At 45.1% G+C, this 23,755-nt stretch overlaps 1 protein-coding gene across 1 annotated transcript in view; it reads left to right on the forward strand.

The window, feature by feature from the left end:
• Positions 1-23,755, forward strand: part of RELN (reelin) — a 368,099-nt gene that overhangs the window by 205,215 nt on the left and 139,129 nt on the right. The window contains exons 13-18 of the mRNA XM_038740909.1: positions 5,739-5,890; positions 12,788-12,900; positions 13,556-13,764; positions 15,183-15,311; positions 18,488-18,597; positions 23,245-23,311. Of these exons, the coding sequence (XP_038596837.1) occupies positions 5,739-5,890; positions 12,788-12,900; positions 13,556-13,764; positions 15,183-15,311; positions 18,488-18,597; positions 23,245-23,311 (780 nt within the window). The remainder of the gene's footprint in view (positions 1-5,738; positions 5,891-12,787; positions 12,901-13,555; positions 13,765-15,182; positions 15,312-18,487; positions 18,598-23,244; positions 23,312-23,755) is intronic.

A 23,755-nucleotide genomic window follows, 5' to 3' on the forward strand; every position in this document is an offset into this window, starting at 1 on the left:
TGCTCTATCCACAAGGCCATGCTGATTCTCTTAGATAGTGTGAGTCAGCTAGCACACTCTTAGAAGGAAAAGAACTTGGGGCGATTAGGTGCAAAATGGGTTTTGGCGGGGGGTCCTTGAGGCTACCCTTTACCTGGTGGGGCTCGTGGAACTCAATGGCACAAGTTTTTTCCACTGGAGAAGCACACCAGAACACATCAGGTCAACAAGCATCCGTGACAAAATATTGGAGATCTTCCATGAGCTTTTGATGGGCTCTAGAAGAAACAGCCTCTGTAATGGTGTTAGGACCTTTTAGGATTGATATGGCAGAATTCTTCAGCCTCGCATTTGGAAAGCATTATTCAAACAGATTTAAATTGGATTTAATCTTAATGTATCATGCAAGAGGAACTTTCCCAGCATGAAACTCATGTTTCTTCTCTGATAGAGTTAAAGACGGATTCAGTGGATGCGCTGTTCCTAAACGCTGGTCGGAAACAATTAATCAATCAGTGGTATTTATTGAGCGTGGGAGAGTACAGTACAATAGAGTTGGTAGATATGATCCCTGCCCATAAGAAGCTTTTAGTCTACAAGGGAAGTGCATTCCTCTGGTCTGGCTCCTTTATCTATGTCTTGGCTTGAAAAATCTATATTCAGTTATTTAAACTATTAGAATGTGAGGTGAAGTGGGGAGAAACGATTCCACCTTGAACATAATCAAAATATATGTCTGTAAATGAATGTAATTTGTTGGCATATTATGCAATTAACATGTCCTCTATAAAATATATTATCCTATTTACCCCTAGGAACTGCGGAGTTGATGCTTAATAACTCCACTGATTGCTTAGATATTAAAGGTTATGAATCCCTTAATACTTATTCCTAGCTGTGGGAACATTTTAGCATTCTTCTGTTATAAGGAGTAGAGGGGAAAGCAGGAATCTCATTAGAAGCAAAATTCTAATAGGTGGCTGATGTGTTTTCTGAAAGCAGTTGATCAGCACCAGCTTACAAATCAGCAATCCTAATTAAACTCAAAGTTTTGGAAGAATCCGATTCAGGGACAGACCTAAGACTAACCTTCACACTAACTAGCAGCCGTCCGGCCTTGGAGCAGTGAAACTGAAGAGAGGGCAGCTTAGAAAAGAAGCAGCGTAGCGTAGTGGACTAAGCATGGTCCTGAGAGCCAGAGGACCTGGGTTCTAATCCCGGCTCTGCCACTTGTCTGCTGTGTGACTTTGGGTTAATTACCTAGATTCTCCATGCCTCGGTTTCCCTAACTGCAAAATGGGGATTCAATCCACGTGCTCCCTCCTACTTAGACTGTGAGCCCCATGTGGGATAGGGACTGTGTCCAGTCTGATTAGCTTGACTCTACCCCAGTGCTTAGAACAGTGCGTGACACGTAACAAATGCTTAACAAATACCATAAAAAAGATCCTTGCAGAACACCCATGGCTAAAGGGAATAATAATTATTATTATTATTATTATGGTATGTGCTAAGCGCTTATTATGTGCCAAACACTGTTCTAAGCACTGGAGTAGATACAAGGTAATCAGGTTGTCCCACATGGGACTCACAGTCTTAATCCCCATTTTGCAGATGAGGTAAATGAAACCCAGAGAAGTGAAGTGACTTGTCCAAGGTCACACAGCAGAAAAGTGGTGGAGCCGGGATTAGAATACACATCCTCTGACTCCCAAAACCACACTCTTGACACTATATCATATTAAAGGTGATAATACGAGAAGCAGCATGGCTCAGTAGGAAAGAGCCCAGGCTTTGGAGTCAGAGGTCATGGGTTCAAATCCCAGCTCTGCCAATTGTCAGCTGTGTGACTTTGGGCAAGTCTTCTCTGTGCCTCAGTTACCTCATCTGTAAAATGGGGATTGAGACTGTGAGCTCCATGAGGGACAACCTGATAATCTTGTAGCCTCCCCAGCGCTTAGAACAGTGCTTTGCACATAGTAAGTGCTTAATAAATGCCATTATTATTATTATTATTATTATTATTATTCATAGAAAGGGAAGCCCCTAGAGGGGAGTAAGAAAGAGTGGATGGAGGGAGAGGAGGAGCACTGTCATAGTCCTTCCCCCAGGCAGATTCTTGGAGACCAAGGATGGCATTCAAAGTTCTTAGTTCCAAATTCACAAAACTTGGCCTACAAGCAGCCAGCGGGGAGTTTGTGGTGCTCCTGGATTTGAAACATCTTGTCTCCTAAGGAAAGGGATATTGCTGATTAATTTTCATCACTCAGAAGCGAGAACTGATAGAGTTAAAATGGGGGCTTCAGTCAGCATTGAAACCACAACTGAATTTGAAGTGTTAAAACGGGGGCTTCAAATCAGCTTTTAAAACAAAACTGAATTTGAAGTAGGGAGTGCCAAATTCCCATCCAATTCCATTTTTTTTTGGAAAAGTTCCCAAAGACTTCCTCTGGAAAAGTGGTGGGGAAATAGATGGATGGTCAAAGACCAGCTAGACAGGACTCCCGACCCCTTTCCCAAACCAGGAGATAGCATTATCCGGTGGGATGGATCCCAGAGGCTCCGGCTAGGACCGTTGAATTTTTCATTTTGATTTTGACCTAGCAGGGAAGCTTCCCAGCACCAGACATGCTTTGCATCATTTATGGCCCCTCTGGGTTTGAGGATCAGTAAACAGAATGTTTTAATTGGAAAAATGGAGTATATCAAAGGCCATTGAACTGGGATGAGACTTCCTTGAATCAGCCAAAGGAGGCTCAAGCATTTTAACGTGTTTTTTCAAGGCCCATTCGTCAGAAAAGCAGCATGGCATAGTGTATAGAGCACGGGCTTGAGAGTTAGAAGGTCATGATATCTAATCCCAACTCCACCACTCAACTGCTGAGTGACCTTGGGCAAGTCACTTCACTTGCTGTGCCTCAGTTACCTCGTAACAGTAATAATAATTGTAGTACTTGTTATGCACTTACTATGGGCCACACACTGTACCAAGCGCTGGGGTGGATACAAGCAAATTGGGGTTGGATACAGTCCCTGTCCCACATGGGACTCACAGTCTTAATCCCCATTTTACTGATGAGGAAAACATGGCACAAAGAAGTGAAGTGACTTGCCCAAGGCCACACAGCAGACACGTGGCAGAGCCGGGATTAGAACCCATGACCTTCTGCCTCCTGGCCTGTGCTCTATCCACTATACCGTGCTGTTTCCCCATCTGTAAAATGGAGATTGGGACTGTGAGCTCCGCATGAGACAAGGACTGTGTCCAACCCGATTTGCTCGTATCCACCCCAGCGCTTAGTACAGTGCCTGGCCCATAGTAAGCGCTTAACAAATATCACAATTATTATTATTATTATTATTATTATTGTTAAGGAAGGGCAGTTTGGCTTCTGTGAAGCCTGAGAGTTTTCACAAACCCGCTGCAAGATTGGAAGAAATCTGTTAGAGTGCGTCTGTTCCAGTATGGCATAGTGGGTTGGCGATGGATACCTCAAACTGGTCCCACTAGACAGAGCCCAGGGCAGCTGGCTATACAGGACAGCTCAGTTCTAAATCCAGGTGGCCATGATGAACACCTAACTTTATTGTGGCCCATCTTCCCTCCAGTAGTAATCAATCAATCGTATTTATTGAGGGCTTACTGTGTGCAGAGCACTGTACTAAGCACTTGGGAAGTACAAGTTGGCAACATGTAGAGGCAGTCCCTACCCAACAGTGGGCTTGCCCAACAGTGACCCTTTGGCCTTGCCTGGAAGAAATAAGAATAGACTATAAGCTAGTTGTGGGCAGGGAACAGTTTTGCCAACTTTGTTGTATTCCATTCTCCCAAGCGCTTAGCACAGCGCCTTGCACAAAGTAAGCGCTCAGTAAATACCACTGATTGACTTTGTGACCCTCCTCCCCAAATGGCTTCATGGGCAGTTCAATCTTGGTGGCAGAGTTGAACATTCGGCCCCTAATCTGGTGTCTTGGATGGGTGGTTCTCTTCCTTTGCTAGAATTGGTTAAATCCTGTATGTATGTATATATGTTTGTACTTATTCATTTATTTATTTTACCTGTACATATGTATTCTATTTATTTTATTTTGTTAGTATGTTTGGTTTTGTTTTCTGTCTCCCCCTTTTAGACTGTGAGCCCACTGTTGGGTAGGGACTGTCTCTATATGTTGCCAACTTGTACTTCCCAAGCGCTTAGTACAATGCTCTGCACACAGTAAGTGCTCAATAAATATGATTGATTGATTAAAACCATGTGGCTGCCCTGTTCTCCTCCAAAGGAGAGGGGTCAGGCAGCAAAGGACTCTGGACTCCTTTACCTGGTATCGTTTGAGGCTCATCTGCTCAGAGAGGTAGTGCTTCAGCTGATGAGTTAAATATCATCTCCTTTCCTGATCAAAATACCCTTCTCAGAGCCAATCCTTGGCGGGTGTCTGACTTTGGAGGGGGTTTCTAGGAAACTGTTGAATCATTTTCAGTTTCCTAGTGAGGAAAATAATGTTTTCCTACCACAGGGGCTTTGAAAAATCAGTGGATGTTTATTTTTGTGTGAACTACATTTCACCCTCGGTGATAAAGTCACCTCCAGAGCCAGTACAAAAGTTTAGTTAAATATACCGAACAAAGGAGGAGCCCCTATCAGCTGGAGTATATTGGAATGTCAGCCATAAAATGCCAATTTACAGAGAGACATCCTACCCCATAACCTGAAGGTCGGAAGATTTGGGGTTCTGCTGTCAAGGGTGAGGGAGCGCAAATATGTACTTTGTAAACGTTATCATATCCAGAATTATTGAATCTGCTAGTTCAGGACAGGAAGAGGTACAAACGGGCCAGATGGAGAAGGCTTCTTTGAAAGGACCTGTTCAGTTCTCACTTTAAAGTGGCTTTTTCCAGAATCCTTTTTCCCTATCAATCAATCAATCAATCGTATTTATTGAGCGCTTACTATGTGCAGAGCACTGTACTAAGCGCTTGGGAAGTACAAATTGGCATCACATAGAGACAGTCCCTACCCGATAGTGGGCTCACAGTCTAAAAGGGGGAGACAGAGAACAGAACCAAACATACCAACAAAATAAAATAAGTAGGATAGAAATGTACAAGTAAAATAAATAAATAAATAAATAAACAGAGTAATAAATATGTACAACCATATATACATATATACAGGTGCTGTGGGGAGGGGAAGGCGGTAAGGCGGGGGGGATGGAGAGGGGGACGAGGGGGAGAGGAAAGAAGGGGCTCAATCTGGGAAGGCCTCCTGGAGGAGGTGAGCTCTCAGCAGGGCCTTGAAGGGAGGAAGAGAGCTAGCTTGGCGGATGGGCAGAGGGAGGGCATTCCAGGCCCGGGGGATGACGTGGGCCGGGGGTCGATGGCGGGACAGGCGAGAGCGAGGTACAGTGAGGAGATTAGTGGTGGAGGAGCGGAGGGTGCGGGCTGGGCTGGAGAAGGACAGAAGGGAGGGGAGGGAGGAGGGGGCGAGGGGATGGAGAGCCTTGAAGCCCAGGGTGAGGAGTTTCTGCCTGATGCGCAGATTGATCGGTAGCCATTGGAGGTTTTTGAGGAGGGGAGTGATATGTCCAGAGCGTTTCTGGACAAAAACAATCCGGGCAGCAGCATGAAGTATGGATTGAAGTGGACTTAGCACTTAGCAAGTGCTTTTGTTCAAAGCAAGCAGCAGAATGTGTTTGGTGCATCTTTGCCTCCAGACTGCCACTCACACCCAGTGAATTTGGGTTTTGCTCTGAATTTAAAGGTGGGACATCCAGGGAGCCATCATCGGCACCGAATGTGGAATGCTGGAATCGGGCTCCTCGCTCGTCTTCCTGAAGGATGGAGAGAGGAAAGTCTGCACTCCGTACATGGACACGACGGGCTTTGGGAACCTCAGGTTTCATCTCATGATGGGTAAGTTACCTCTCTTTCCCCAAAGGAGACCTCCATGTGAAACTTGGAGTCAGGACAAGGATGAGATTTTAGAACCGGCTCTTGGGGAAGCCAGATGGTAGGAGAGGTTGGTCGGTTCTGCCTTTGATAACATGAGGCTTTCCCTGAGCCCACAGTGGAACTGGTGCCCACACCCGTCTCAGGCCGGGCCAACTGTCAGTTAATATTCCTGAAAATATTGGCTGGGTTGCCTAGTGGAGAGCGCATGGTAGTCGGAAGACCTGGGTTCCAATCCTGGTTCTGCCACTTCTTTGCTTTGTGACCTTGGACAAATCACGTAACTTTTCTGTGTCTCATTTATCTCATCTGTTCAAAATAGGAAATAAAAAATGAGCATTAAGACTTTGAGCCCCATATGGGACATGGACTGTGTCCAACCTGCTTATTTTACCCAGCCCAGTGCTTAATAGTGCCTGGTACATAGTAAGCACTTAAGAAATACCATAATAATAATAATAATGGCATTTATTAAGCGCTTATTATGTGCAAAGCACTGTTCTAAGCACTGGGAAGGTTACAAGGTGATCAGGTTGTCCCGCGGGGGGCTCATAGTCTTCATCCCCATTTTACAGATGAGGGAACTGAGGCCCAGAGAAGTTAGGTGACTTGCCCAAAGTCACACAGCTGACAATTGGCGGAGTCCCTGACTTCTGACTCCAAAGCCTGTGCTCTTTCCACTGAGCCATGCTGCTTCTCGTACCATCTCCTTTTCTAGAGTATAAGCTCACTGGGTGCAGGGAACAAGCCTACCAACTCTGTTATATTGTACTCTCCCAAGCGCTTAGTACAGTCCTCTGCACACAGTAAGTGCTCAATAAATACAATTGTTCGATTACCATTAAGAAATAGTAGCCTTGATTGGTCACCCCCACTCAATAAATACGACTGACTGACCCCCACTCAGGTATCTAATGCTCTAATACTGTCCTCACCCGCTGGTCAGGAGCAGACTAAGAAGGTCTCTGGGCTTCAGTTCCCTCATCTGTAAAATGGGGATTAAGACTGTGAGCCCCATGAGGGATAGGAACTCTGTCCAACCCGATTGTCTTCTATCATTTTCAGCGCTTAGTACAGTGCCTGGCACACAGTAAGCGCTTAACAAGTACCATTTCTTTAAAAAAAGGACATGTCGACCCTCTCGGCTACACCCGCCTTGTTTCCCCAGAAAGCTTTATCCAGGATGAGTAATTTGATTCTCACCCATCCCATTGTTGTGCATCTTTTTGGGTTGGGAAGCAGAGGGAGGGTGACTTGGATGGGATGTTGGGGCACTGGGTGTTTTCTGACATTGTGTGTCTTCATGCCTCTGCAAACATGTGAGTAAGGGCAGGTTCCAAAGAATGCGTGATGTTTTCTGAATCAGGTTGGAAAATGATGGGAACAAAATGCAGGGAGGAAGTAGGACCTGAATTTGGAGACCGAGCCTGACCACCATTTCACACGCCTCAGACTGATTGTGAGCCCATTTTGAACTGGGGGTCCTGGTGTCACAGCTCCTCTGTTGAGTGATCCGAACTGCACAGGAAGGGGAGGATGTCCTTTTCCCAGGCTTTCCGGGCACAGAAATACCTGCAAGAGAAACAGGAAACAAGTACCCCATCCACCTCCTGAACTCTGGAGCTGGCCTCGACCTGTACAGCAGATGATTTCTCCAGAGGCCAGGCCTACCCTCACCTCCAGTTGGTTCTTGCCTTTCCAGATCCGGTCTGCTTCCTGAAATGAAGGGCCGACTGGATCGATAGAGGAAAAAAAGAAAGAAAATGCTTTGATGACAAAACAATTTTTGGGTGCAAAGGCAGAGGTCATTTCATTTAAAAATCTGCCATTCCGTAGGATCCTAATTTTTATGCCTATGATCTGAGTACCTGTATTGCAAAGATTTCTGGGAGGAGAAAGACTGGAGTTTCTGTTACACTCTCCCAAGTGCTTAGTTCAGTGCTTAGTTCAGTATTCTGCACATAGTAAGCTCTCAATAAATACCATTGATTGATTCCCAGCTTCATCCCAGGAGTAATAGTAATGGCATGTGTTGACTGTCCACTAAACGCAATGCCCTAAGAGTAAACACTTGAGAAAGTATAACAGTAGCATAAAGCTCTGCCATGCACACAAAAACTCATATTCTAAGAGGGTAGACAGACATAAAATATAAAAATCAATCACTCGGGGGTATTTATTGAGCACTTACTGTGTGCACAGCACTGTACAAAGTGCTTGGGAAAGTACAATGCAACAGAGTTGGCAGATGCGATCCCTACCCACAAGGAACATACAGTCTACAAGGAAGACACATTTAAATAAATTACAGTTAGGGGAAGTAGTTGAGTATATAAGAATCTTAGGAGCAAGGTGGCGGGAGTGATTATCAGAGTACCTGTGGAATATACAGCCAAGTTCCCAGGCAGTGTAGAGGGGAAAGGTAGATAGGGGAAATAGAGGCTTAATCAAGGAAGGCCATTGGAGAAGTGATTTTAGGAGGGTTTTCAAAGTGAGGAGAGTGGTAGTAATAAATAATAATAATAATAATGGCATTTGTTAAGCGCTTACTATGTGCAAAGCACTGTTCTAAGCACTGGGGGGGGATACAATGTGATCAAGTTGTCCCACGTGGGGCTCACAGTCTTAATCCCCATTTTTACAGATGAGGTAACTGAGGCTCAGAGAAGTTAAGTGACTTGCCCGAGGTCACACAGCAGACTTGTGGTGGAGCCGGGATTCAAACCCATGACCTCTGACTCCAAAGCCCATGCTCTTTTCACTGAGCCACGCTGGTAGACAGTCATATTTGAATCGGGGAGGGAGTTCCAGGGAGAACATGGACAAGGAGTCTGTGGTGGGATAGATGAAATCGAAGTACAGAGAATAGTGTGGCATTAGGGGAGTGCAGTGTGCCGGTTAGGTTGTAGTAAGTGCTCAATAAATACGATTGAATGAATGAATGAGGAGATCAGTAAGGTTAGGTAGGAGGGAGAGAGCTGATTGAATGTTTAAAGCCTTTAGTGTTTACAAATGAAGCAACCAGAAGAAATACTTGACTGTGCATGTAATCACAAGGACTGAGACAGGGCAAAAATAAATACGTAAGTGCTCAAGAGAGCTGTCAGGCTGATCTGACTTGGGAATTTGGGGATAAGCGGGGAAGGGTTTTTGGAGAAGGTGGGATTTTATGAGGGTTTTGAACATGCGGAGGGAGTTCCAGACTAAATGAACAAAGTGAGGAGACAGTGCCACAAGAGGCAGGAATGGATCTTTCCCCAGTTCTTTCTAAATTAAACATGACCCTTGACCTTGTTCTTCTCATTGCTTATTTCTTTTTGTAAGGGCTGTTTCTGAAGCTACTCTTTAGGATTTGGGAGTGCCCCGCCTGCCCCCAACCCAAACTCCTCGATTTTCCTCACAACAGTTCTGTCTCCGTTTCAGTTAAAAATTTATAGTGAAGAATTTACTTCTGTGCTATATAAATTTGTTTTTTTTTTCTATGTTTAGCCATCTACCAGGGTTAAAATATGATTTTTACCCAAACACCTATCTGTGAAAAGTGACACTGGAATAGTATAAGAAATCTAACATCAAATGAATTGAAGCAGTAATGCAGAAATCATAAACCTTTTTATTACAAACTCTTCTGATGCCTATGGATTAGGGGTGCTTTCTTCCTCCTCTGCCCAATCTGAGACAATACAACCCCAGCAGCATGATTTTCATTTTTAAGCATCTTCCCAGATTGGGGCTATAGTTATGTGATCTTTTACTGTACTAGGAAATATTTGGGGCACCCCATAATTTTATGATTTCCTTTTTCAATAGGCATAATCTGAGCCTTGGTTTCACCATATCTCAATATTGCCTGGTCCTAGATATCGGAACCTCCACTCTAAATAAAACCCTGGCAAGGAGGACTTGAGTGTTTGTGAGGGAATCTAAGATCTTCAAGAAGCCCATTTTGATCTTGAAGTACTTTCCCAATAGCTTAGTACAGTGCTCTGCACACAGTAAGTGCTCGATAAATACCAATGATTTATTGATTGATGAGGTACCACAACTACATGACAGAGAAACATTTTACAAGTCTCACTTCTTCTTACTCATCTCCAAGAAGCCTTCCAACTCAGAAGGCTTCAAATCAAATCCCAAGCTCTGGAGACAGCTCTCCTAAAGGAGTATAGTATTTATATATTATTTAGTATTTATTGTATATATTGTAATAAATAAATAAATAAATAGTATTTATTGAGCACTTACTAAGTGCAGAGCACTGTACTAAGCACTTGGGAGAGTTCCATAGAGCAGAATTGACATACATGTTACAGGCTGATGGCAGTATCCAGGGAGCACATTGGCAAGAGGAGATTAGAGTCAGCTCAAAGGTATGGATAATAATAATAATAATTATAATAATAATAATAGCATTTGTTAAGGACTTTGTATGTGGCAAGCACCAATGTAAGAACTGGGGTAAATACAAGATAATCAGGTCGGACACAGTCCCTGTCCTACAGGGACACAGTCTTCTAAATAAAAGCCTAATAAATTCTCACCCCAGTTCTTCCCTGAGAAACTGAGTCTCTTTAAAAGTTCAAGTCTAAAACCTCCCAGCAAATTTGGCTAATGGGATCGCACACTGGGATAGCAACGCGTGGATGCCTAAAGTAGAAAGCTCAAATAAGAATATGAACCAGTCTCTCAGGGGCCTAAGCTTCAACAGAACATCAAAGTAGGATCAAGCTCCAGACTGAAGTTAAGGACCGCCAAGCAGTGGTTGAAGGTAATTGTCTATTTGGTGGTGGGCCAACCTCAGCCCTCCCATCTACTTTCTTGAGCTTTTCCATTAGTGTCACTTACCAGCCCTGATTAACACCAAATGACGAGCCAAGATCACAGAGGCACAAGTGGTAAAAAGGATTGATGATGGTGATGATGGTGGTATTTGTTTAGCGCTTACTATGTGCCAAGCACTGTTAAGCGCTGGGGGGGGGATACAAGGTGATCAGGTTGGCCCACGTGGGGCTCCCAGTCTTAATCCCCATTTTACAGATGAGGTAACTGAGGCACAGAGAAGTTTAGTGACTGGGGGGCCCACAGCCCCTCCACGCAAGACAGATCAGTCAATCATAGTTATTGAGCACTTACTATGTGCAGGACAGTGTACTAAACACTTGGGAGAGTACAATACAACAGAATTAGCAGAGACCTTCTCTGCCCATAACAGGCTTATAGTCTAGAGGTGGAGACAGACATTAATAGACACAAATAAGAAATTTACAAAGTATAATTTAGAGATGTGTACATAAGTGCTGTGGGTTTGGGGTGACTATCAAATGTCCAAAGACCTCAGAATGCAGTGCAGAAGGGAAAGTGAGCCGGGGAAAAGAGATCTTAATCGGGAAAGGCCTCTTGGGCAAGATGTGACTTTAATAATGCTTTCAGTCAGCTTTACAGCTTTTTCTGTCAAATAACACATGAATTGGTCAACCATTTATTGAGTGCTTGCTTTGTGCAGAGCACTGTACTAAGCGCTTGGGAGAGTACAGTATAACAGAAGTGATAGATATGCCTCATGCCCACAACAAGCACATTTTCCTTGAGTAATGACCCTGATCCCCTCTCAGGGTCACACCTGGAGAGTTTTCAGACCTCCACCAGTCTCAACTACGGGATGGAGAGTCAAGCAGAGGCCTGTCCATTCCATTCCATTCCTAGCTTGGGCAGTAGCTAGTGAGTGGAAAGCAATCTGCTACAAGTCAAAACTCACCTGTGCTGGGCAACAGCGGCAAGGGAGAGAGTCGAGGCAGAGACTCGAGTTTACTGCGCCGAAGGAGGTAATGGTAAACCACTGCTGTATTTTTTTACCAAGAAAACTCTATGGATACACTACCAGAATGATTGCAGGTGGAGGCGAGGTGTTCTGGGCGAGATGTATCCATGGTGTTGCTATGGGTCAGAGACGACTCGACAGCGTAAGACAAGAATGACCCATAGTTCTGAGCAGCATTTTAGCTACCTGGGTATACAGTTTGGAGTGTCAATCAATCAATCAATAGTATTTATTGAGCTCTTACTAAGTGCAGAGCACTGTACTAAGCACTTGGGAGAGTTCCATACAGCAGAATTGACATACGTGTTCCCTGCAGACCTTTTCACATCACCAACCCCAACTCTTGCTGATCACTTGGGGGTCTCCAATCACGAGGATCAGAGGGCTATAAGGGATGGAGACCCCTCCCATCCAGTCAGTGAGATGCTATTGTTCGGATCTTTGGGGATATCCAAAATGTTTTCCTGGGATTTGGGAAGGTAGCGACAATCCCTAAATGCAGTTGTTTTATCTGTAAAATTGGTGGATTCGAGCCTTTAATAACGAAGGCCTGGATTATAAGGAAAAGGCTGATTATTGAAATTTAGATAACATCTTTCTCATGCGGTTTGATTTGGACCGAGATAAACATTATTGGGCATATTATTCCAATCATCTCATTAAGCAAATAATTATGTTGGCTTTCCTAGATGGCGGGGCCCTCATTCTCTGACACGGCTGAGCAGCCCCGACCGCCTTTCTGACTGACCCCTGCCCCTGGTGTTCCTTTGTTTGGATTCCAGCGTAACTGTATCTGGGTGGGATTATCTTTGCAAGAATACGAGGGATTTTCTTGGCAGGAATATAATTTAGTAACCCGGGCTTTGAAGAAACCAGTGAAGCCGACTTTTAGACTGTGAGCTCATTGTAGGCAGGTAACGTGTCTATATAACTACAGTGTTATATTGTACTCTCCCAAGTGCTTATTCCAGTGCTCCGCACACAGTTGGCATTCAATAAATACCACTGACTGACTGATTCTCTTTAAACCATGCATCATACAGGAGGAATGTGTGATCCTGGTGAGTCCCACGACAATGATCTCACATTGTATGCAAAGATCGAAGGGAGGAAGGAGCACATTGCATTGGAAACCCTCTCCTATTCATTCTACAAGGTAAACATTCAATGGGGGCGATGCTCTGGGAAACAATAATCTAACGTCCTCTCCCCAACCCCAAAAGAAAGGCTTGGGTCACTCCAGAGGCTGTCAGATCCTGCTAGAGGTCTCATTGGGTGGTCCACTATTGCCAGTCTTGATTCTTGGGTTGCTCTCATAGGCACTAAATGTATGAGGGACCCATATCCTAGGGGTGAGAAACACTATCCGCTCATCTTTCTCGGGCTCATTTTTTCGTATCACTCCTGAGGACAGCCTCACTTTCCTGAGCCTTTTGGATTTAGCGGATGGGTTGGTTCTAGGATGATCTCAGACCTCTCCCAAACTCCAGCAGCCTTCTTTCCTGTTACTCCCATTCCCCAGACAACAGTGGCTGTCAGATGGCTGTCCCTTGGCCTTGATGACACAAAGGTGCTGGGCTGAATTTGCACCCAGATTCCCTTTCCCCCTCCTCCCAGTAATTCCCAGTGTAAACTGGGAAAGGGTGCAAGGGTGGAAAAATAGTTGGGGGTCCCATTAGCTCTTAGTTGTCCCAAGGGTTTGGAGTGAACCCTCCTTCAGGAACTCCCCCAGGCTCGGACGACAGGCTGCCCAGATAAATCTGGAGGAAATTAGCCCGGGGTGACTGATGGTCATTTCCTTGGTTTCGAAGGTTCCCACTTTGGTTTCCGTGGTCATCAACCCAGAGCTGCAGACGCCGGCCACCAAGTTCTGTCTCAGACAGAGGAACCACAAAGGGCCCAATAAAAATGTCTGGGCTGTTGACTTTTTCCACATCCTGCCTGTGCTCCCGTCGACGGCATCGCACATGATTCAGTTTTCCATTAACCTGGGCTGTGGAACCCACCAGCCTGGGAATAGGTACAGGCTGGGAGTTGGTGGTGGGAGGGAAAGCGGGGGAGAGGGGCTAGCTCGTGGGGTAGGCAACCTCTGATGATGATGATGGTGATGGTATTTTTTAAGCGCTTACTATGTGCCAGGCACTGTACTAAGCGCTGGGGTCGATACAAGCAAATCGGGTTGGACACAATCCCTGCCTCATGTGGGGCTCACAGTCTCAATCCCCATTTTCCAGGTGAGGGAACTGAGGCACAGAGAAGTGAAGTGACTTGCCCAAGGTCCCACAGCGAGCAAGTGGGGGAGCCGGGATTAGGACTCGTGACCTTCTGACTCCCAAGCCTGTGCTCCATCCACTCTGTAATGCTTCTTTTCTAATACATCACGCTGCTTCTCTGGAGATACACTCACTTACTAAGCTAAAACACCTTCCCAGGTCCTTTTCTGCCATTTCTATTTCTTCGATAATAATCAATCAATCAATCGTATTTATTGAGCACTTACTGTGTGCAGAGCACTGTACTAAGCGCTTGGGAAGTACAAGTTGGCAACACATAGAGACGGTCCCTACCCAACAGTGGGATAATAGTGCATTGGGAGGTAAATGTGATGGTTTAGAAGTACAGCAAGCTCCTGCCCTTCAAGGGACTATGCAGGCTGAGATTGGGGCAAGGTTGGCTATCACACAGCCCTTTGTGTTTCCTGGGAACCTGACAGCTGGCCTCCGATAATAACGGAAGGGAGCCGTGGGGCTTTAGAATAATAGCCCGGACCTCAGCAGGCGCCAACCGGGACAGATTCCTTAGGGGGAGGAAAAATAAATAGCGGGATCGGGCCTCGACCTCATGTCAAGTCCAGTGACCCTGACAACGGCCCCGAAAATCAATTAGCAGTCGGAGGGCCTAACCTTCTCCCCTTCCCTCTCCCTCTCTGGTGATTCTACTGCTGATCTCGCCCTTTCCTGGGACGGGAAGGGGAGGAGGGTAACGGCCAAGTTCTGGCCACACAACGAAACAGCCGGGTGAGCCCTAACAGCTGCCTTCCCCATCCATCAGCTTTGAGGGCTCCTCCTCGAACCATCCTTGGTGACTTCTTTTTTTTTAAAATGGTATTTTTTAAGCGCTTCGTTTGTGCCAGGCATTGTTCTAAGCGCTGGGTTAGATCGAAGATAATCAGGTGGTCCCACATGGGGCTCACAGTCTCAATACTCATTTTACAGATGAGGTAGCTGAGGCACGGAGAAGTGACTTGCCCGAGGTCATATAGCAGACAAGTGGCGGAGCCGGGATTAGAGCCCAAGCACGTGCTCCATCCACTAGGCCACACAGCTTCCACTGTCAGCCCGCCGCACAGTAGACATCAGCTTTCCCTATTTCCGCCCTAGCCCAGGGCGCCAAGCCTCACTCTTTCTTCTCTACCCCTTTTCCCTCGGCCGCCGTCAGCGTCAGTTTGGAGTTTTCAACCAACCACGGCCGCTCCTGGTCCTTGCTTCACACGGAGTGTCTGCCTGAACTTTGTGCCGGACCCCACCTCCCTCACAGTACCGTCTACACCTCCGAAAACTACAGCGGGTAAGTGGATCCTCGGTGGGATCTAACGAGGGCCGCGGGCTTGCGAGGGGGGCCGCTGAGGGTGAGTGAAGGGAGTTGACAGGCCCACCCTTCGTTCCTGCCTGGCGAGGCGTGCTGGGAACGGAGCGCACAGACCCTCATTTTGTCAATCATCAATCAATCAATCGTATTTATTGAGTGCTTACTGTGTGCAGAGCACTGTACTAAGCGCTTGGGAAGTACAAGTTGGTAACATATAGAGACGGTCCCTACCCAACAGTGGGCTCACAGTCTAAAAGGGGGAGACAGAGAACAAAACCAAACATACTAACAAAATAAAATAAATAGGATAGATATGTACAAGTAAAATAAATAAATAAATAAATAAATAGAGTAATAAATATGTACAAACATATATACATATATACAGGTGCTGTGGGAAAGGGAAGGAGGTAAGATGGGGGGGATGGAGAGGGGGACGAGGGGGAGAGGAAGGAAGGGGCTCAGTCTGGGAAGGCCTCCTGGAGGAGGTGAGCTCTCAGCAGGGCCTTGAAGGGAGGAAGAGAGCCAGCCAAGTAAAATAAGTGAATAAATAGAGTAATAGATATGTACAAACATATATACATCATCATCATCAATCGTATTTATTGAGCGCTTACTGTGTGCAGAGCACTGTACTAAGCGCTTGGGAAGTACAAGTTGGCAACATATAGAGACGGTCCCTACCCAACAGTGGGCTCACAGTCTAAAAGGGGGAGACAGAGAACAAAACCAAACATACTAACAAAATAAAAGAAATAGAATAGATATGTACAAGTAAAATAGAGTAATAGATATGTACAAACATGTATACATATATACAGGTGCTGTGGGGAAGGGAAGGAGGTAAGATGAGGGGGATGGAGGGGGGACAAGGGGGAGAGGAAGGAAGGGGCTCAGTCTGGGAAGCCCTCCTGGAGGAGGTGAGCTCTCAGTAGGGCCTTGAAGTGGGCTGTCATCTCGGGGGCTGGCCAAAGGAAGAAAAGAAAGGCCCTTGTCAACAGATAAGAATAACTGTGGTACTTCTTAAGCACTTTCTATATACAAAGCACTGTGTGGTGGTGGTGGTATTTGTTCAGTGCTTACTATGTGCCAGGAACTGTACTAAGCGCTGGGATCGACGCAGGCAAATTTGATTGGACACAGTCCCTGTCCCACATGGGGCTCACAGTCTCAATCCCCATTAGGGGAAGCAGCATGGCTCAGTGGAAAGAGCACGGTTTGGAGTCAGAGGTCATGGGTTCAAATCCCGGCTCCACCACTTGTCAGCTGTGTGACTTTGGGCAAGTCACTTCACTTCTCTGGGCCTCAGTTCCCTCATCTGTAAAATGGGGACAACCTGATCACCTTGTATCCTCCCCAGCGCTTAGAACAGTGCTTTGCACATAGTAAGTGCTTAATAAATGCCTTTATTATTATTATTATTGTTTGACAGATGAGGTAGCTGAGGTAAAGAGAAGTGACTTGTCCAAGGTCACACAGCAGACAAATGGTGGGGTCGGGATTAAAACCCAGATCCTTCTGACTCCCACTTGATCCAGTAGGCCATGTTGTGTCTCTGTACTAACCTCTGCTTCACTGTATTAAGCGCTGGGACGAATATAAGATAATTAGATCCCACATGGGGCTCACAGGCTAAGTAGGAGGGAGAACAGGTAGGGAATCCCCATTTTGCAGATGAGGGAACTGAGGCATCGAGAGAACAAGTGAGTTGCCCGAGGTCACACAGCAGGTAAATTGCGGAGCTGAGATTAGAATCCAGGTCTCTGGACTCCTAGGCCTGTTCTCTTTCTACTAGGCTATGCTACTCCCTACAGCAGGAACATCAACCCATCCATCCTTTTCCACATGGAAGGGCCTCTGGATGATGCTTCCGACCCACTTCTTCTCACTAACAATAATAATTATTATTATCATCAATAAGAATAATAATAAAGACCGTTGTTTTGTTCTCCGTCTCCCTCTTCTAGACTGTGAGCCCACTGTTGGGTAGGGACTGTCTCTATATGTTGCCAACTTGGACTTCCCAAGCGCTTAGTACAGTGCTGTGCACACAGTAAACGCTCAATAAATACGATTGATTGATTGATTGACCGTTATTATAATAATTATGGTGGTAGTTGCTAAATGCTATGGGTCAAGCACCGTAGCAAGCAGTGGGGTCAGTAGAACGTAATCAGGTCAGACATAATCCCCGTCCCATCAGGGGTTCACCATCTAAGCAGGAGAGAGAAAAGGTATTGAATCTCTGTGAGGAAACTGAGGCACGATGATGTGAAGTGACTTACCCGAAGTAACATAGCAGGCAAGTGGCAGAGTCGGGATTAGAACCCAGGACCTCTGACTTCCAGGGACTGGCTCTTTTCTCGAAGCCAGGCTGCTTCTCACTATTGAGAAGCAGCGTGGCTCATTGGAAAGGGTACGGGCTTTGGAGTCAGAGGTCATGGGTTCAAATCCCGACTCTGCCACTTGTCAGCTGTGTGACTTTGGGCAAGTCACTTAACTTCTCTGGGCCTCAGTTCCCTCATCTGTAAAATGGGGATTAAGACTGTGAGCCCCACCTGATCACCTTGTATCCCCCCAGCGCTTAGAACAGTTCTTTGCACATAGTAAGCGCTTAATAAATGCCATTATTATTATTATTATTATTATTATTATTATTATTATTGACACCTGTAGTGCCGGGATAGTAAGGCACCTGCCCGGGAGTTCCAAAGGTGGGAGCCATCCGTCAGTAGGGACTGTCTGTCCAGCTGGATGGAGACATTGCCAGTGGAAGTGGCTGCTCTTCTGGTCTCTGTTTTGTAGCATCATCATCATCATCATCAATCATATTTATTGAGCGCTTACTGTGTGCAGAGCACTGTACTAAGCGCTTGGGAAGTACAAGTTGGTAACATATAGAGACAGTCCCTACCCAGCAGTGGGCTCACAGTCTAAAAGGGGGAGACAGAGAACAAAACCAAACATACTAACAAAATAAAATAAATAGTAGCAGAGTTAATAGATCTGTAGTTGGCAGTTGGTCAATAAAATGGGGCTCTCTCCCCATCATTGCCAGAATCCCCACGGAACCGGAAATCGCAGCTATAAAGTGCAAAGGAGCCAGTGCTAAAACACGTGTACCTGGCCACACAGCTCTCCTTCTCTTCCCACAGGTGGAACCGGATAACCATTCCCCTCCCCAACGCAGCCCTGACCGGGGACACCAGGATCCGATGGAGACAGACGGGGCCGATCGTCGGGAACATGTGGGCGGTCGATAATGGTGAGCGAGTGCCTCGGCCTGCTCAGTCGCAAGCCATTTGCTGCAGAACGTGTCCACACTCTCCTCCGCCTGCACAGAAAGCAGGGGGGCCTATTGGGTAGAAAACAGGCCCGGGAGTCAGAAGGACCAGAGTTCTCATCCACGCTCTGCCACTCGTCTGCTGTGTGACCTCGGGCAAGTCACTTCACTGCTCTGGGCTTTAGTTCCCTCAACTGGAAAATGGGGATTATAACTATGAACTCTATCTGGAACAGGGACTGTGTTCAACCCACTTACCTTGTATCTACCCCAGTGCTTAATGCAGTGCCTGGCACATCGTAAGTGCTTAACGAATACCATAATCATCATTATTACACGGGCATCAGGCCTTTAGGGAGTTCTGGTCTCCCAGTTCAACAAAAACCCATTCCTCAATCCATCGGTAAATCAATCACTGGTATCTATTGAGCACTTACTTATTGAGCTATTTATTTACATATCTATTCTATTTATTTACATATCTATTCTATTTATTTACATATCTATTCTATTTATTTACATATCTGTTCTACTTATTTTATTTTGTTACTATGTTTGATTTTGTTCTCTGTCTCCCCCTTTTAGACTGTGAGCCCACTGTTGGGTAGGGACTGTATATGTTGCCAACTTGTATTTCCCAAGCGCTTAGTACAGTGCTCTGCACAAAGTAAGCGCTCAATAAATACAATTGATTGATTCATCTACCCCAGTGCTTAATGCAGTGCCTGGCACATCGTAAGTGCTTAACGAATACCATAATCATCATTATTACACGGGCATCAGGCCTTTAGGGAATTCTGGTCTCCCAGTTCAACAGAAACCCATTCCTCAATCCATCGGTAAATCAATCACTGATATCTATTGAGCACTTACTTGTTGAGGTATTTATTTACATATCTATTCTATTTATTTACATATCTATTCTGTTTATTTACATATCTATTCTATTTATTTTATTTTGTTACTATGTTTGGTTTTGTTCTCTGTCTCCCCCTTTTAGACTGTGAGCCCACTGTTGGGTAGGGACTGTCTCTATATGTTGCCAACTTGTACTTCCCAAGCGCTTAGTACAGTGCTCTGCACAAAGTAAGCGCTCAATAAATACAATTGATTGATTCATCTACCCCAGTGCTTAATGCAGTGCCTGGCACATCGTAAGTGCTTAACGAATACCATAATCATCATTATTACACGGGCATCAGGCCTTTAGGGAGTTCTGGTCTCCCAGTTCAACAAAAACCCATTCCTCAATCCATCGGTAAATCAATCACTGGTATCTATTGAGCACTTACTTATTGAGCTATTTATTTAGATAGCTATTCTATTTATTTACATATCTATTCTATTTATTTACATATCTAGTCTATTTATTTTATTTTGTTACTATGTTTGGTTTTGTTCTCTGTCTCCCCCTTTTAGACTGTGAGCCCACTGTTGGGTAGGGACTGTCTCTATATGTTGCCAACTTGTACTTTCCAAGTGCTTAGTACAGTGCTCTGCACACAGTAAGCGCTCAATAAATGCAATTGATTGATTGATTGATTGATTGAGCACTTACTGCCGGAGAGGTAAAGTAAATGCTGATTGAATGCTTTAAAGTCAACGGTAAGGAGTTTCTTTTTGCCTTGGCATTATGGCCAGACAGCCAGGCCTGCACAATTGAAAAAGGAAGCGACATCAGCAATGAAAGAGCCCAGGATGTTCAAATGAACAGAGTCATTAAAACCATGAATCCCACAACTCACAGTTTTGATGACGAGGAAAATCCTTCAACTGTTTTCATGCAATTAACATGAATATGTAGCAAACTATGCTATCAAAATAAAGCCTCTTCTTCCCCTTGTAGCTAGCCCACCAGCTGGGATGTATATCTGCTAGAAACAGAAGCCTTTCAGAAAGAAATGTTCTCACCAGAAGCACTAATGAGATATTTTCCCATGCTATACACTACTGGGGGAGGAAATTATGGCTTCACAATACACTGATGTGCTATTTCTGATTTCATGGGTTTACTTTTTGAACAAATTATTGTGCAAACCTTTATCCATTTCCCCTACCTTGGCACCTTTTCTCTTAAACGAACAATCCTCGCAATAAATGCACAGAGAGGATGGGCTTCAGAAGGCATTCTAAGTCCTGTGGCTATAAATCACCCACTGGAAGTAATTAACTGCCCAACCAGTGGGTTGCAGAAAAATAATGTTTATTTTTCAAAATCTCAGTACATTAGGGATTTGTGTGTGGTGTTCATATATCTCCTAATTTATCCATTGTATATAAAATTGATTTAGGAGGTGCCTGATAAAGAGGAAAAAAAGGGATGAGGATGTGCTTATCACACTGAGCAGATTCATATATTTGTTTCAAGCCACAGGTTTACACTTTTATCTGCCGGACATTTTATGGGGTCCTGAATTATCGTGTGGCAGAAACCGATTATTGGGACCTCTTGATTTAGTGGCATATTTGACAAAGCTAGAGGAGCTTACAAAGGACCTTTGCAAAATGTTTTTTTTTTCTGCCAGAGCAAAAAAGATGAATATTTACTGAGCATCTCTGAGGTGCTCAACATTGTACTGAGCATTTGGGAGATTTCAGCAACAAGACACTTGTTCCCTACCCTGAAGCTCACAATCTTATGGAGAAGGTTGAGCAAGATTATTTACAGCTAGTGAAATCCAGAGGATGAATAGTTGTTGGTGGCAACTAGGACAGGGCCTAAGCTGGCAAATCATTCAATTAATGGTATTTATTGAGTACTTTGTGCAGAGCACTGTACTGAGCCCTTGGGAGAGAGTGCAGTCCAAAAGAGTTGGTAGATACCGTCCCTGCCCACAAAGAACCTATTACAATCTAGAGGGAGAAAAATATTTTTGGGGGCCAAATTGGCCTAGGCTAATGTAATGTTAAAGAGTTACACTGTGCAGGTGTGTCACATGGAGGAGACGATTTCACTGTCGTTGGTTGAGTGCTTACTTTGTGCAGAGCTCTGTCCTCGGTCCTAATAATAATAACAATAATAATAATAATGGCATTTATTAAGCGCTTACTATGTGCAAAGCACTGTTCTAAGCGCTGGGGAGGTTACAAGGTGATCAGGTTGTCCCGGGGGGGGCTCACAGTCTTAATACCCATTTTACATTTAACTGAGGCCCAGAGAAGTGAAGTGACTTGCCCAAAGTCACACAGCTGACAATTGGCGGAGCTGGGATTTGAACCCATGACCTCTGACTCCAAAGCCCAGGCTCTTTCCACTGAGCCACGCTGCTTCTTTCTAAGGAAAGAAAGGAACAAGGAGATTGACTCAGGGCTGGCTTCAGTTTCCCGAAGGTCCCGAGGATCCTGACACTCGATGAGTTATTAGGGACTAAATCCATTTAGGTTGGACCAGAGTTTCCAGGACACTTCTTCCTCTCCCTCCCTCCCTCCAGAAACTGGAATTTATTTTGGTGTCCACTGCCTGCAGGAAAAAAACCATGATTCGAAATAGGATAATTTAGTATGCCTGTGTACATGATACATCTGCCTTCCTGCTCTTACCTTGGGAGGTGGGGGTGTTGTGTGTGTGTGTGTGTGTGTGTGTGTGTGTGTGTGTGTGTGTGTACGAGCGCACTCACCCATGTACTTTGGTTTGTTTTTTAATCTCAATAGATTTGCGGTAGGAGTTGTGAACAGGGGTCACAAGGATTTTTGCCCTGAGCTGGGTTGCAGATCACAGCCTACAATCTCCCTCCTCCTGTAATTACATCCAGAGGACCTCTAGAAAATTCCGCTTTCCCCACATGAAAGATGCTCCATGGTTTGCAAAGTACTTAAGGGACACTATCACTACCCTTCTAGACTGTGAGCCCGTTGTTGGGTAGGGATCGTCTCTGTATGTTGCCGATTTGTACTGCCCAAGCGCTTAGTACAGTGCTCTGCACACAGTAAGGGCTCAGCAAATACGATTGAACGAATGAATGAATGAATGTTAAAAAAGAAATGGTCAGTAATCCGTTCTCATCTGTGATTAAGAGAACGCGAGCCCCATGCCTCAGCAAATGTTGGGGCAAAGATGAGTACCAGAATGCAGCATGTGAAGCAGTGTGGTCTAGTGGAAAGAGCACGGGCTTGGGAGCCAGATGACTTGGGTTCTAATCCCAGCTCTGCCACTTGTCTGCTGTGTGACCTCAGGCAAGTCAATTAATCAATCAGTGGTATTTATTGAGCACTTATTATGTGCAGAGCACTTGGGAGGATACCGTACAACAGAGTTGGCACAGTCCCCGCCCACAACAAGCTTGGAGGGGGAGTCACTTAACTTTTCTGCCTCAGTTACTTCTTTGATAAAATGGGGATTAAGACTGTGAGCCCTATGTGGAAAAGGGACTGTGTCCAAGCTGATTATCTTGAATCAACTTCAGTGCTCAGTACAGTGTTTGGCATATAGTAAGCACTTAACAAATACCATTTTAAAAAAATAGAAGAAAAAGGCAAGCCAAGGCCTAGATAGGCCACCATTCTTTTCACCAAAATGTGAGTCATTCTAGACAGAGTTGGCATAGTAGAGCAGTTCCAGAAGGATGGCAACATGAAGAATTAGCTCATCATACGAAGACCGCCACTTACCCAGATCTCTTTTCTCTGCAGTTTATATTGGCCCATCCTGCCTCAAATTCTGCTCCGGCAGAGGACAGTGCACTAGAAACGGCTGCAAGTAAGACCTCTAATAATTTGCTCATTTTTGTAATCATGAAATTCCTTTGCATGCTACAAGATGTAACACTTTTCATTTCAGCATCTGCAGTCCTACAAAGAACAAGTGTCAGATCCATCTAAATGTAAAATGTGTGTGAAACTGCCCAATGTATGAAGCTGTTTAGTCAACAGAGGAGCATTTAACCATTTTCTCTGACACCGAACGTGGAGGGATTCCAGCCATTCTCATTGTGCTGATTTCCAGGTTCAGACCCAGACTCCTGGCTTCCTTGACTCTTCTGGTATAGGTTGTCCCTTTCCTTTTGCTGTGGCGCTTTCTCTCAAGGCATGACAATCACTCTGAAATAATGCATTCTAAACCAGACTTGAAAACAAACACCAACCCATTAGCCCCAGGCCTCAGAAACCAGAACAAACCTAATCTGTAGAGTCATTGGTGGAT

This window comes from Tachyglossus aculeatus (genome assembly GCF_015852505.1).
Source record: "Tachyglossus aculeatus isolate mTacAcu1 chromosome 12 unlocalized genomic scaffold, mTacAcu1.pri SUPER_6_unloc_1, whole genome shotgun sequence".
NCBI classification, from domain to species: Eukaryota; Metazoa; Chordata; class Mammalia; order Monotremata; family Tachyglossidae; genus Tachyglossus; species Tachyglossus aculeatus.